The sequence below is a fragment of the Aedes albopictus genome, chromosome 1 (genome assembly GCF_035046485.1).
Source record: "Aedes albopictus strain Foshan chromosome 1, AalbF5, whole genome shotgun sequence".
NCBI classification, from domain to species: domain Eukaryota; kingdom Metazoa; phylum Arthropoda; class Insecta; order Diptera; family Culicidae; genus Aedes; species Aedes albopictus.
In genome coordinates, this window is record NC_085136.1 from 131,727,546 (window position 1) to 131,742,283 (window position 14,738).

A 14,738-nucleotide genomic window follows, 5' to 3' on the forward strand; every position below is an offset into this window, starting at 1 on the left:
GTAATAAATTGACCACTCTGTAACACCCAACTTCCTCATTTCCATTCAGTGGCGGCACAAGTCCGCACTTTGCCAGGAACTCCACCACAGGCCCATCGAACGGAAGCAACCCCGCCTCGAATCCAACCACTGCGAACAACAACAACAACCCAAACACCGCCAACAACAACCCAGTGTATACGAACGAAGTTCCGGAATCGCGCAACAACTCGGACGTCAATCAGACCGAATTTAACGGCGGCAACAGTGAACGACCACTGGGCATTGGGTTCGCGAGGCCCCAACCTCCTTCGGCGTCCTACAGTCGTGAGTCCACGCCGGACAGTGGCGGGTCGTACTACGCGGACACCTATCGCGACACCAGCGGTGAGTGCAACGTGCCACCGTCTTCCTCCTCGTCGGCAGCGGCGGCCACGGATCGCAGCCAGAGCTTTTTCTCTAGCGAGAATCTTTCTCCGTACTCTGCAGGCTACAGTCCGCACGCCAGCTACGGCATGGTGGTGCAGCCGGATTACACCAACGGCTATCCGGGATACGCGCCGAATGCGTACCAGTACAGCGGCCCGTACGCGAGTTCGCTCGGTTCGGGCGTTTATCCACCGTCGGTAGCTTCGGGTTACCCGCCGAGCTCGGGTTCTAGCTTCGTGACGCCACCGGCGCTGGGGCAGCACCTTTCGCCGCATGACAATCTCCTGAAAGCTGGGTAAGTTTTTAAAGTTTTGTGTGTGAAAGTACATAGATAATTCTTTTGGTGTTGCGTTTCAACTGGGACAGAACTTGCTTCTCAGCTTAGTGTTTAATGATCACTTTTACAGTTATTAACAGATAGTTTCTGTTAACCCTTCAGGACGCACGCCGTTGTAAAAAGTACAACACTACCAAAAAACCTCGGTCGTCATATACTGCGCGAGCACAGTGCAGTTTCAGCTACTTGATGGCGCGCTTTCTGAAAGGTTAATAACTGTAAAAGTGATAATCTCTGTCAATCAACAATAGTATAAGTCGGTACAAAACTCGTGCAAGCGCACAAGCGAATGTTTGGGATTATCCGCCAAAAAGAAACACAATGGACACGCCTCTTTCGATATTATAATTCTCACGCTCTACTTTCAAGTAGTAATTCTGCCCCGGGAATGTATAAAGTCGAAGACTTCTGCCCCAGAAATGTGTGTATAATTACAAGACACACAGCTATTATTTTGCTCCTGACAACTTCAAGCACACTAGCGCCACAAACAACTTCAGAAAACAACATTATGAATTAGTATTGAGTCGGCTATGAGAGGACGATAAATCTAAATTATTGAAAATGGAATGGTCTTTTGTATATATGATTAGGCTCGAAAACATAGCCGTCAGGCAAGTACTCTTGTATCATCGATTCTTCGTACCTACTCTGAATCCGCATCCACTCTTAACAACGAACTCTCACTACCGTACTTCAACACAAAGAGCCGTATCCACTGGTGCTCGTAATGTGGGTTGTGTCCGTTGTCTAGTGCTAAGTTTCGTTCAGTCTGTACAGCTTCTGGCCGAAGACGGTGTCCGTGTCTTTCTTTTCTTGCAAAAACACAATCTTTGGAGCACATCACTCCTTCAACATCAGTAGCAGCCTGATCAGGAGCCTCATGAAAGCGTCCGGCCTATCTAACAGACACTCGCCAAGGACTTCTTTCGCCAGACACATGTAGGTGGCTCCCGTGCGCGTTTTATCGCGCTAGAGCTCAACTTCATTTCACTCGTACAATTACGACTAATATTGAGTACGTCGGCTCCAAGATCCACGAGCCTGGCATCGCTCCTCATCGCCTTGAAAACTTCCAAGTAGTTTGACCCTTTACCTTGATGACGAGCGCGTTATTCTTTTCTGGTTTCTCACCTGCCCTACTACCCTTCCTTGGCCTGGTGTCCCTGCGCTTCTGTTACTCTGACATTATCTTCCTCTTCTTCCTATCCACTATGGTCCAAGGGACGTCACGTCTGTGGTGGCTGCGGACCCAGGGGCTGTCCATTAATTACGTAAGGGTTTATGGGGTGAAGAGGGCGGTTCTGAAAAATCTTACGAGCCATACAAAAGTATTTAGGTCTCCATACAAAAAATCTTAAAAGGGGGGGTGTCGAAAAACCGTGAAAATTCCTTTACATATTAAATGAACAGCCCCCTATAAACGGTCGCAATTCGGGAAGGTCCTGTCTTTTCACGCCTACCCTTTCCTGCTTTCCAAAATACCTACCTGGGGTACAACTTACCGGTATTACTGCCCTTAACTTTCGGAATTAACAACCTCATAGCTTTGCGAGCGCCGCCTGGTAGCTCCTTGGTTGCCTCACACGCTTCTGCGATTGCTTGTCGTGATCATATCCGGCCTACCCTTCAGGCTGACTTCGGTAACTTCAGCTTCAGCTGCCTCGCCTCCTACTTTGGGATGCTAATCCGCCTTCGATTCTAATCCGACATAGGTATTTACTTCGTTTGCATGTGTGGCGAGTTCGTGTATTTGAGAGTTGACAACGATGGATACGTCAGCGATGTTGAAAGAGCACTCGCTTCCGACCGCGGAACTGGGATAGGATGGAACTGATGAAGCTTCTACTCTACATGTGTCGATGATAATTTGTATTCCAAGTGAGTGTATGGCAAAGTGGTGCAATCTTGATTCAGGTGCATCCAAATTGGAAAATAACAGATCGATGTGCTAGAAGTGCCAGATGCTTCAGAGCACGAAGGTGCAACATCAACATCACAGGGATACTGGCGTAGCGTGGCAATATAGAACTTTCTCAGTCTCAAAAACAGGAGCTTCGTGGCTGTGCGGTAGGGGAGGGGGAGGGAGGTGTTAGTCGTCTGGCCGTTGCGTAAGCCGGTGAAAACTTTTCGTTAATCGGAAAATTCTCCACTCCATTGTGTGTTTCGTGCACTCTTAAAAAATTAGGAAATTACACGTGACGTAAACCATCAACGAACGTAAACATTTCATGACTGAATGGCAAATTTGACTCAATTTTACATCCATCATGTAAGTTCGAATTGGTTGCACAAGATTTCAACAAACCTAGGTAGAAACAGTTTTACATTTATCGTTTGTCTCACAACTCGGTGATACAGCCGAGAGAGGTATAGCACGTGCCTCTCAATCAGCGAACCAGAGTTCGAATCCAGTTCATTATGTTACTTACATATGTTTATCTCTCGCTTCGGCTCTAGCGATTGCTAGCTCCGACTTTATTTGTGATAGAAGACGAAAATTTGTGTCAAACGGGCCGCTCCTTTTATGTGCACCCAAGTGAACTTAAATTTACATGATTTTTTTTAAGAGTGTAGTGTCTTTTAAACCACCCCGAAAACTTCCCTAAAACCTCATAAAACATCTTTGAAGGCACATGAAGCTGCTTTAAAATACATCCGATTTTCTTCTGAAAGCCTTCGAATCCCTTGAAACATGGAAACGTCCTGAAATGTCTTGATACGCCTTTAACCCTCGAAGGGATCAATTTGTTGTATTTTGTACAACGTGTTTAGTATCCAGCATTAGTGCGGTGCTGGTGGTGTGGCCAACCGCACCACTAACGGAAGGTTAAAATCTCCTGGAGCCAACATGAAAGCCTGTTAAATCCTCTAAACTTCTGGATGCTCTCTTAAGACCTGTAAACCCTTTGATAGAACTCTTAACCCTCCTAGGATGTTAGGACTAGCCTGGAGCTAATTTTTGAAAAACTTTCCTTGATATGGTTCCCAAGTAAAAAGTGATCTACTAGTTGAAATAAGTGAGCTGTGCAAAACTGAGCGATTCTCGAGCAGAGAAGAATAGTAAAAAATGACTACGAAATCATATAATCTGTTTTTATATCTAGTTTTGTTATTATTAAATTATTACAGCATAACCCTCCCATAACATATTTTATTGAACGATCTCATTTTGTTATAGTCAAGCTATTGGTATACGTGCATCAAATAACATTTCAACAACATATGTTGTTGAAGTACCTACTAGTTTTGTTGTAGTTGTACTATTAAGAGTGCACATTATTTGATCAACAATAGTACAACAGTAACAAGTTTTGAAATCAAAACTGGGCTTCGTGGCCGTGCGGTTAGCGGCGTCAGTCGTCTAGGCGTTTCGTAAGCCTCGGAGTGCGGGTTCGATTCCCGCTCCAGTCGGGGAAAACTTTTCGTCAAACGGAAAATTCTCCATTGGGCCACTGGGCGTTATGTGTGTTGTCCGTTGTCTCGTGTTAGTGTAATGTTCAGTCTGTGCAGCCTCTGGCTGAAGACGGTGTACTGTCTTTTTTTAAAAACTACATCGTTCAGAATTTACGTTGTTTTCCGTGTGTGCATGAACTGACGTGAAGTTCCTCTTCCTACTATTTTCTGCAGTACATCCTAACTGGAACAGAGTCAGCTTCTATGATTAGATTTACATTGTACTTTATCTTACTTAGTTATGAGTTTTATATCATAACAAATTTTGATCTCCGATTATTAACAATTTGTTATTAGGAAGATTCACTCAACAGCGTAAACTGATTAAACGTCGCGATCACCAAGGCAATCTTTGATTATTTCATTCGCAAAATCATGAAACATGTCAAATAAACAGAAAATCATGGCTTACGCAGCAATTTTATCTGTTTAGTGAGTACCCCTATTTAATATTTTTCGTATTCACTGTTATTTAGTTGTTATTGAAACTAACAAAACAAGTTTTTAAAATCACATAGAACAGACGTACAAGTCCAATCTGAATTTTGTGTAAGAAATATTTCATCAGCAACACCAGTGGCAATAGCGTGGCGCTGCAGTCGGTTAATTTCCATACAAATTTAATTCACCACTTGAATTGTTTTAATTTACCACTGACTGTGGCAATACTCTGATGCTTGGCGGCGTTAGTGTTGTCATCGTGTATTGGTTTGCAACCTTACTCAAGTTAAGATTCCAATCCTTACACAACTTTCTGAATGAAATTTGTTCTAGCCTGGATGTCTGTGTTAAAATGGTTTTCTAGGAACATTTTTTGTTATTTTTCCGCTTATGACAGAAAAGTTTATAACATAAAATTTTATGTGAATAACATAAAAATAACATATTATAATGATCAGTTATTTCGCCAAAATATGGGAGGATTCACTAAACAGCGTAAACTGATTAAGTTGATTCAACGTCGCGATCACCAAGGCAAACTTTGATTACTTCATTCACAATTTCATGAAATATTTCAATAAACAGATAATCATGGCTTACACAGTTATTTAATCGGTTTAGTGAGTACCCTTTTTGCCTTTCTGGGAAACTAAGTGTACTGGAAAGGCTATATGTTCGCTCCAAAAACGATTTTTTGATAGAAGGTCCGGAGGGTCGAGTCACATATACCAATCAACTCAGCTCGACAAATTGAAGTGATGTCTGTGTATGTGTGTATGTGTGTGTACAAAAAACTCACATCACTTTTTGGCAGTAAACCTCAACCGATTTTAAAGACCGTTGGTTCATTCGACGCGGCATATAGTTGTTTCCTCTTGAAAATGGTTCGGATCGGTCCAGCCGTTCCGGAGTTATGGCCATTTAGATACCCTTGAGAGGGGCCAGACATGAAAATGCAACAACCCCATGCATGCGATACATCAAACCACGGAATTTTCGATCAGGGGGCATCCATTAAGTGGCCAAATATAAAATTGAACATAACTCATTCATGCGACGCATCAAACAGCGACATTTTCGGTAACCTGATGAACGGTTAGCAGGAAAATAGTATCAGACCATATCTGAACCGGTAGTGTTCCGGAACCGGTTCCAGATGTCCCGCCAGAAGTGGATAAATCTAAAAGAGAACCAAACCCATGCTTGCGACACATCAAACAGCGGCATTTCTGATAACCTGATGAACGGTTAGCAGGAAAACAGTATCAGACCATATCTGAACCGGTAGTGTTCTGGAACCGGTTCCGGAGGTCCTGACGGAAGAGTCCAAATATAATAGTGAACCAAACCCATGCATGCGACACATCAAACCGCGGCTTTTTCGATAACCTGATGAACGGTTAGCAAAAAAGTAGTCACAGACCAAATTTGGGATAACAGATCCTGTCCGGGAACCGATTTTGGGTGTCTCGTCATAGGTGGTAAAATATAAAAGTGAACCGAACCTATGCAAAGCCACAGACAATATTTGGGACAACCAGTAGTGTCCGCTGGGAATGGTCAAAAGTAAAACTGAACCATACCCATGTATGCGGCACATCAAATGGTAGAATTACAGTCAGGTTTTTTTTACGCGGGGGATAGATACCGCGTAAAAAAACCGCTTAAAAATAAACCGCGTTAATTCAAAAATCCGCGTAAAAATAAACCGCGTTATTTCAAAAATCCGCGTAAATAAAAACCGCGTTTATTAGAAAATCCGCCTAAATGAAAACCATGATTTATAACTTTTAACACAATCAGTGAGCGGCACTTATGCAGTGACTTGATGCATGAGAAAGTTCCTCTCTACTCTCGCGGCCATCTGTCATGCTCGAGTGAAAATTCATATTCGAGCAGTTTGAACCAGGGCTGCGAAGTGTCAGTATCAACCGACATTTAAAGCTGAAATTGAAGATGGTAACCACTCATTTTTTCCATTTACTATCGGAATATCAATCGAATAGCCTTTGATCATTCAGTTGGTCCAGTCTCTGTCAATGCACATATCATCCAATTGACCTCCAGCTAGGAAACAATATGTGTGGTGTTGTAGGTTTAAAGCTTTTACCATCATTGATGACGTCAAATCCGACATCAACCTATAATTCACCTATTTTTATTTTGGCCACCAAACCCAACAAGGACCCAATACTTGTTCGATGTTGGTCCAACAGTAGCCCAACATTTGATAAAAGTTGACCCGACCTTTGATATTTTTTCAGTCTGGCAGAATTTTGCGGGGTTTTTCGTGCTTCGTTGCCCACTCATTCGAGTGACAATGTATTCAATTGACAAGGATTCGCTTCTCATTTGACAGGTGCTCTGAATGAAGTCGTTTTGAACATGAATAGAAGGAAAAATGACTTAAAAGATTTGTTGGTTAGTGTTCAAATGTAGGTATGGGATGAATTTTTGCAACACTGGTTTGATCTGGTTCGTTTTGAAGGCTCCAACTCACATATCTCACATATCCTGATCTGAAACTGTCTATTGAACTTTCAAAAGGCTCACTGGACATGATAGATTACAAATCGTAGCTTTGTTTAATGAAAGAAGTTACCGTTACAGCCATAGACTTTAGGATCTAAACTCAAGAACAGTTTGCATGACCTAGGATAGCCGGAAAAAAATACTCTGCATCATATTCTACCCTTTTTATGCTGTTAAGCACCGAAACTTTAATAATTCTTGGAAAAAATCCGGCTTCAAAGTTTAAAAAATCCACGTAAATGAAAATCGCGTTAAATCAAAAATCCGCGTAAAAGTAAACCGCCGTAATTCAAAAATCCGCGTAAAAATAAACCGCGTTAATTCAAAAATCCGCGTAAAAAAACCTCGTAAATGAAAACCGCGTAAAAAAACCTGACTGTATGAAAGTGAACAATACCAATGTTAGCGAAAAATTAAATCGTGGCTTTTATGATAGCCTGGTAAACGTTGGGTTTGGGTAAGACTAAAAGTGAAGAAATAGTCAAAGTCTTCATATATGCAAGAGAATAAAATCGAAACCACACCATTTCAAATTCCTGTGGTGTTAATATAAAGTAGGATGTATCAACGTGTTATGGGAAAATTATATATTGATCGCATCAACACTGGATAATGTTTTTCCAATCTCTTTTTGCGTCTAAAATTACTGTGCATAATTTAGTTCATAAGGAGGTCAAATTTTACATGGATCGTATTAAGCGTATAAGTGTTCTCAGGATCGGCTTATGTCGACATAAAGATCATGAGTACATATTCGATGAGAAAGGCACTATCACCACTAGGTGGATTAATCTGGGTTTTTCTTATAATGTTTTTATTCCCTTCTGCTCGCGTATCGGTTGATATCTAGGGATGGCGGAAAGCGTGGACTTTTGGTTAGAGCAAAAATTGAAAGAACATGTTAATTCTTTACTGGTTTCCGAGATATTTAAATATGGCATTTAAATATTTCTTCGGTTGGATACTAAAATATGACTTTTTTTTTAAATACCTCCAAAACCAGTAGAAGTATCGCAATTTGGAGGTCACTGATTTGGTCTAGAAAAGTTATGTTTGAAAATTTATTATGAAATATTTTTCCAAGGTTTGCTCTAGCCGCAATTGGGCTTTTAAATTTTGAAAAATTTATTATTTTTTTGATTTTATATGAATGATCACCTCTTTCTGAGCCACCATGATTTTTTTCAGATTTTTAGAACTTAATTTTGGTACCTAAAATCAATTTCAAAGCGATTTTTTGAAATCACCTTTTGACAGCTGAGCAACTGTTTGACAGCTTGACCCAGTACAAACTGCGACGAGGGGTGATTCGACAAATCGCTCCCATACAAACTTCAAATTGATTTTTAAATAGGTTCCCGGGCACCAAAATTCATGAAAATTTGGATTTCGGCTCAGTTTGGCATGCAGATTCAGAATATCGAAATATCTTAACACCGTTAAAGAAGCCAATTCCACTTAAAACCTTTGCACCACCCTTAAATATCAACCGCAATGGCTCATTTTTCATTTATTTCGACCAGTTGATCACTTTCCACTTGAGAAATCATATCCCGGAGATTTTTTTTTTTTTTTCAAAATTAGCCCCACCTTGAGGATAGGTGCACCACGCTGGCGTAGAATACGTTTAGTGTGCCTGTCTTGGTCAAATTGACCCCACCATCTTAATTGGGTTAGCCTTCCTGAAGTTCTCCTGAAACGTTCTCAAACCTGAAACCCCCTCGTATCTCTCTAAAACCACTTGAAGCCCCTGGGAATCGTCATGAAACGCTTTTGAAAGTCCACTGAAACTCCCTTGAAAAACCATTGAAACTCCGCATGACTACACTTAAAATCGGTCAAGCTGCAACCTGCAACCTATTCAGTGCAGAAATATCTAATCTAGACTAACATGTTAAAAGGGTGTAACAATATTTGTGAATTTCGGCTTCTCCCGTTCCTCTTAGGCGTATTTACCAGTGTTCATGCAATCTCTTACCAATAATAGGTCTATAGCAGACTTCTCAATATCATTTTTCGTCTTCAAAAATCTACTTAAACATGTTTTGGAACTTTGGAAGATGATTATTTTTATTCGCAATTTTGTGAATTGTGGTTTATGATTTTTCTTATTTTTATTTTTGTATTTTCCTATAAATTTGGAGTGTGTTCAACTACCTTGCACACTTCTACTACACTCAGTCAGTAGTAAAAAACCCGAACCTATTTTTTTCCCAAAATCCGTCATGTTCAATCTTTTGTAACTTTGGCAATTATCAATATTTTTGGCTGACAATTTGACTACTTCATCATCAATATATTGGCAATCTATGGTCAAAATTTCAAATCAATAGAAATTACATGTTTAAAGCTATTATAAATTATGTGAAAAAGTCATTTTTGGACATGCTTTTTCCGAAAATTCGTATTTTAGTGTAAGATTGAAGTATGTACATTTATGAAACTTTCACTGCAGCATCAGAAAGCATAGGAAATGATGTGGTGAAAATTTGAAATATTTTCATCCTGTGGTTTGGATCACAGACATTGTGAAGGTTAAAGTACTAATTTGAGTGCCTACAGTTTTCACTCTGTATTGACCATACTGAACTGAAACACCGATGCAAAAAAAAGCCGAGGTCAACTCGTTCCATTTTTCTAGAATTTCTCCATTCCATTTATAAATTTATTTTCATGCAATCAAAGAATTTTTCCTTCGATTGGACATTTTTTCAAGAATTACCTAAGATATTTTATGAGCAACGATTCGTAAGAAATCTTCCTTGATTTTTTTGTCTAAGAATGTCGTCAAAAAATACTCTAGAAAATTGAACAGTATTATTTCCCGAGATTGACGGTGTTTACCAATCATTTACCGATATAACTTCCGTCTGACCGTCTGACACTAGACGGGTCGCAGAGACCATCGTGGTCGTAGCTTACAAATGCCGTTCAAAAGTTATGGAAGTAAAACCTTTGTGCAATAGATTCTGTACTTACCTTGATACCTAGATGGATACAGCGTTGTATCAGGAAGTAGATCGGGCACTGATGCTTATTGTTTTGAATGAACATATAATATGAATATTTCGATAGCTGCGTCGGTGGTGCAGTGGTAAGCGTGGTTGCCTCCCACCCCAGTCGGTATAGATCCAATCCTAGTCGACGCCGTCGGTATTTCTGAGACAAAAATATCTGATCACGCCTATCCTCGGATAGAAAGTGAAGCCTTAGGTCCCAACCCATGTGTTGATGAGTTCGATATGTAGGGTCCCAAGTGTGGTGGCTGTCTCCCTGGGCGTCGGAACTTCTTAGCTCCTAGACCCAGCCCACGTAAAACACAAGTGGCGCCGAACGGTGCTAATTGGCCAGAGTATTTCCATGGATTATTTTATTTTTTGAATAATGTTAATTTGTTGTGACCCATGCAATCGCAATTACCGCGTTTATCTCTGAGCATTTTTATATTCTCTCCTTCCAACAGACTAACCGGGTATCAACGACTGGATCGACCGCAATTCCCCTCCCAATCGCAAGAACTGAAATGTCCAACGCCAGGATGTGACGGCTCTGGGCACGCAACTGGCAACTACAGCTCACACCGAAGTCTATCCGGATGTCCGCGGGCCTCAAAACCCAAAAGTAAACCACGCGACGGCCAGGAATCGGAACCGCTAAGGTAATTCCCAAATGTTGCCCGCTCACAATTCCAACGATTTATTTGTGCCGTGTGTTTTCTCTCCTTCCGATTCTATTTTCTCCAAGCAGATGCCCCATTCCGGGTTGCGATGGATCCGGTCACTCCACGGGCAAATTCCTGTCACACCGAAGGTAGTCATCAAAAGCTAAACCAAACCAAACCCTCAAAACCTTACCAATGTCTGTCGGTTTCTTCAACAGTGCGTCCGGCTGCCCGATAGCGTTGCGCAACAAGATGCATATCCTGGAGAGTGGCGGCACCATCGAGCAAGCGAAGGCAGCGATGGCCCAAGCCGCAGCCGGTAAGTTCGAACCATTCCAGTGTCAGACACCGGGTTGCGACGGAAACGGCCACATCGATGGTACATTTAGTACCCATCGTACGACGGCCAGTTGCCCGACGGCCCAAGCTACCGCCGCCGGCCAGCAGGCAAACAAGAAGCCACGCTACAGCGACGAGGTCCTTATGAACTCGACCTCGGCGGCAGCGAAATCTTTCAACGGTAAGCTGATCGAAGATTGACCCATTGTGTAGGTGTGTCCTAAAGATCTGGATCTCTATTGCTTCGACAGACCTGGCAACGAATTATAACCCGACAAAGAATGGCCTGCTTGGCACTAGCGGAGGATCGGCCATCGCAACGGGACCGTCCCTTGGGGGTGTCCTCGGAAGCGTCTCTTCGGATGACCATCACCCGAAGAGCAGTCACCCGTCGGACTCGGGCTCGGTACCCGGTTCCGGTGGGATCGGGTCGCTTCCGGGATCAATCGGCGGAAATCCGGCACAGTCCCAGTCGCAAACCAATGCCGGACCCGGCGGTAACGAAGACATTCTCACCTTGGACGAGGAGATTAGTGAGCTCAAGCGAGAAAATGCCCGCGTCGAGCTGCAGATGCTGCGACTGAAATCGAACATCAACGCGATGGAATCGCAGCTGAACAACAACGAGCCGAAGCTCCTCGAGATCGGAACTCGGGGGATCACATGAAATTTCCTGACCTGTTAGAGCTTTTTAGTTTCCGCATGAATGGGATTGTGAATGTGTGGGGTTCGGCATGCGAGTGGAAAGTGAATGAGAAGCAAATGGACAATTTGAACTGTATACTAATGACAGCCGAACATCGATTGATCAGTAGTGACGGACCGCGAGAATGCTCGGTTCGAGTTCGGCGGACGAAGTTATAACGATTACATCTTAAACCATTAGAAAACACACAGAAACAATGAAGAGAAGTGAACCTAGTTGAAATGTGCTATACGAACTCATTTTAATTATAAATATATGAAAATGAAACAGGCAACACAGAAGACAGAGAAGCAACACAATATTACCGGAAACCATTGAAATGCTACTATTTTAAGTACGTCGTAAATTGGTGAAATAAATTCGTGGAAGTCAGCGAACTGTGAGGATAATTGTGAAGAAAATAAATTTCCAATAAAAATCCAAAGCAGCAAACACATTAGCAAAATTGTAAAAAGTCATTATTGTATGTAACCCAGTTATGAATTTTAATAACGATAATAAAAATTACATATTTGTGATACTAACATTCGCGAGTGATTTGAATTTTATTTCGTGCTCGGAAAGAAATCCTGTTAAGGGAAGATCCATGTTGGAATCACAGACTAGAGTGTCCGTTTGTTTGGGTTCCCAATGTTGAACCATTTTCCCAATAAAATGAACATCAACACATGAATCAATAAGCACTTTTGTGAAAGTAACTTTTCAATCTGAATTGCACCTTTACGCTGAGTAGTCTATCATCAGCTTCGGCAGCCATCTTGTATATGCCGTTTGAAATTTCACAGTGGTAAATTACATCCGGAAAAGCGAATATATGGATGAAAAAGTATTTCCTTATACGCTCACTCGCAATGAGTGTGATGATACTTCTTCAGCGGCATGGCTGCAGAATTACCCGTTTTTTATCGCTTCAAAAACTTGAAGCAAACAATGATTGAAAAGCAAAAAAGTCAGTGATTGCAGCTCAGTGATGCATGATGTCACCTTAAATGCATTTTAATTGCTATGTTCAAACTCGCTCGCTATCATATTCAGAAAATGTTACATGATGACAAATGGTAAGTACCTGTTATAGTCAGATTGAGGAAACCTTGTTTGTACAGATGATCACTTTCATCAACTCTTGGGTTCTTTAAGGTGAAACGTCAACAAATCCCATTGCAATTTTGCAAACAAACTTTAGAGGCACAAATCTGACGAACGAGGCCTCGAACCAACCCGCACTTGTTTATCCTGGCTTTGCTCACTTGCAAAAATAGGCAGCTTTTCCAAATCGAGCGCATTTGTTTACGAATTTTCAAGATTGGTGCTTTTGAAAACGTGAGTAGGGGTCCAAGTCGGCCATTGTGGCAGCCATATTGGTATTCTCTGAAGTTTCTCCTTAAGGACAATAGACATATATTAGACTAATAATGTCGCTGAAAATCGTGTGACCAACATCTAGGAGGTGTGTGTCCTGGATAGTCCTGGATGTGGTACTCAAAGTGTCAAATTTTCAAAATTTTCATCATAGCAATCAGCATTAAATTTCGAATCCCAAACAATAACAATGTGACGTTCTCTAAAGTAAACATGCATATTGCTTTCCATTCCGATCTGGTGCAATAATTTCAATTCTGGGATCTAGAGTATCCGGATCTTTTGAGAAAAGAAAATTCTAAATTATCTATCTATCTAATCTATCTTGAGCTCCAGTGTGGCGATAACAAGGGTTATAGCATGTTCCAATAAAAAAAAAAATCGCTGCTCCCCTAGTTACCTCAACTACATGGGATGATTGAATCAACCCACGGGAGGCATAGAACAATTTAGAGCCATAATAGTCCTTAGGTCATCATAATTAGACAATACTTAGTTATCTGTGTGTACTCCAAATTGCTACCGGATTTGAATCCATTCATCCGCCACAAACTCTGCCGTGAGCTCTGCGCTGGAGAAATGAAGATAAGAATTTGACGGCAAACCACTACAAATCGCTCGTTTTCACTGTAGGACATTTTAATGAAGGACTAAAGGAGGTCCTAACCTGGGAGACCGACGGGCAGATGAATTGGCTGTGGTCGGCCAAGGTGTGGAACAGCAAACGGTAATTTTACGCTATTGACTACTTGTCTATAGGCACTATTGGCAGTATTCTAACCGTTTTGCTCCACTAGATATTCTCTTCCATCATCACATCTGTATAGTATCTGCAATTTGTTTAGCCGCTGAAACTTTGAGTTATTTTTTGTTCCGATAACTCGTTTTGTATAATTCGTTCTATCTCGCTTGTTAAATGCTGTTAAATGAAAACAATTGGTTTGACACTTAAGGTACCGATGGGTTGTGTCTTGAGTAAATCAAGGCTACTATGGTTGAATCATCCTAGTCACATCCACAGTATGAGGAAATAGCGCCTCTAGCGTTCTATACTTGTACTTCTATTTTAAGGACATATGGGCAAGATTTCATCATTGGCCGCCAATATCGTATATGAATACTCCCACCTAACCTAGGATGTGCCGAAAAACTTGAGGTGGGTAATGGCTGGGACATAACCGCAATCTTGTTGTTAACACATAATAAACATTTCAGAACCCGATGCCATTACTTCCATATATCCTGACCCGACGCGACAAACGTGTAGCTATTCAGTAAAACCAAGTCGAGTTTGATTACCACTACGGCCAAAGATCTTTTCGTAACGGAAATTGTGTTGTGTTGTGGGCTGGGAATAGGATATTCGCGAAAGGTGTTAAGATTGTCCATTAGTTATACACTAGAACCGCTATTTATGCCATAAGCTGATGCACCCCCAGCTTATTAGAAATATGTCTAAATTGAAAAAAAAAACACATAAAAGTAAGGATTTTTACACA

The 14,738-nt window shown here is 41.4% G+C and overlaps 1 protein-coding gene across 4 annotated transcripts in view; it reads left to right on the forward strand.

Annotated features, from left to right (window-relative positions):
* LOC109405331 (myelin transcription factor 1-like) overlaps positions 1–12,406 on the forward strand; it is a 47,531-nt gene extending 35,125 nt beyond the window's left edge. Inside the window, exons 3-8 of one of the 4 annotated variants that reach the window (XM_062845398.1) lie at positions 50–366; positions 469–703; positions 10,638–10,832; positions 10,919–10,984; positions 11,054–11,355; positions 11,426–12,406. In XM_062845398.1, the coding sequence (XP_062701382.1) occupies positions 50–366; positions 469–703; positions 10,638–10,832; positions 10,919–10,984; positions 11,054–11,355; positions 11,426–11,841 (1,531 nt within the window). In that variant the 3' untranslated portion in view covers positions 11,842–12,406. Of the gene's footprint in view, positions 1–49; positions 704–10,637; positions 10,833–10,918; positions 10,985–11,053; positions 11,356–11,425 lie in introns of all 4 variants that reach the window. The other 3 variants (XM_062845399.1, XM_062845396.1, XM_062845397.1) reach the window with 3 other exon arrangements.
* The last annotated feature ends 2,332 nt before the right edge of the window (positions 12,407–14,738 follow it).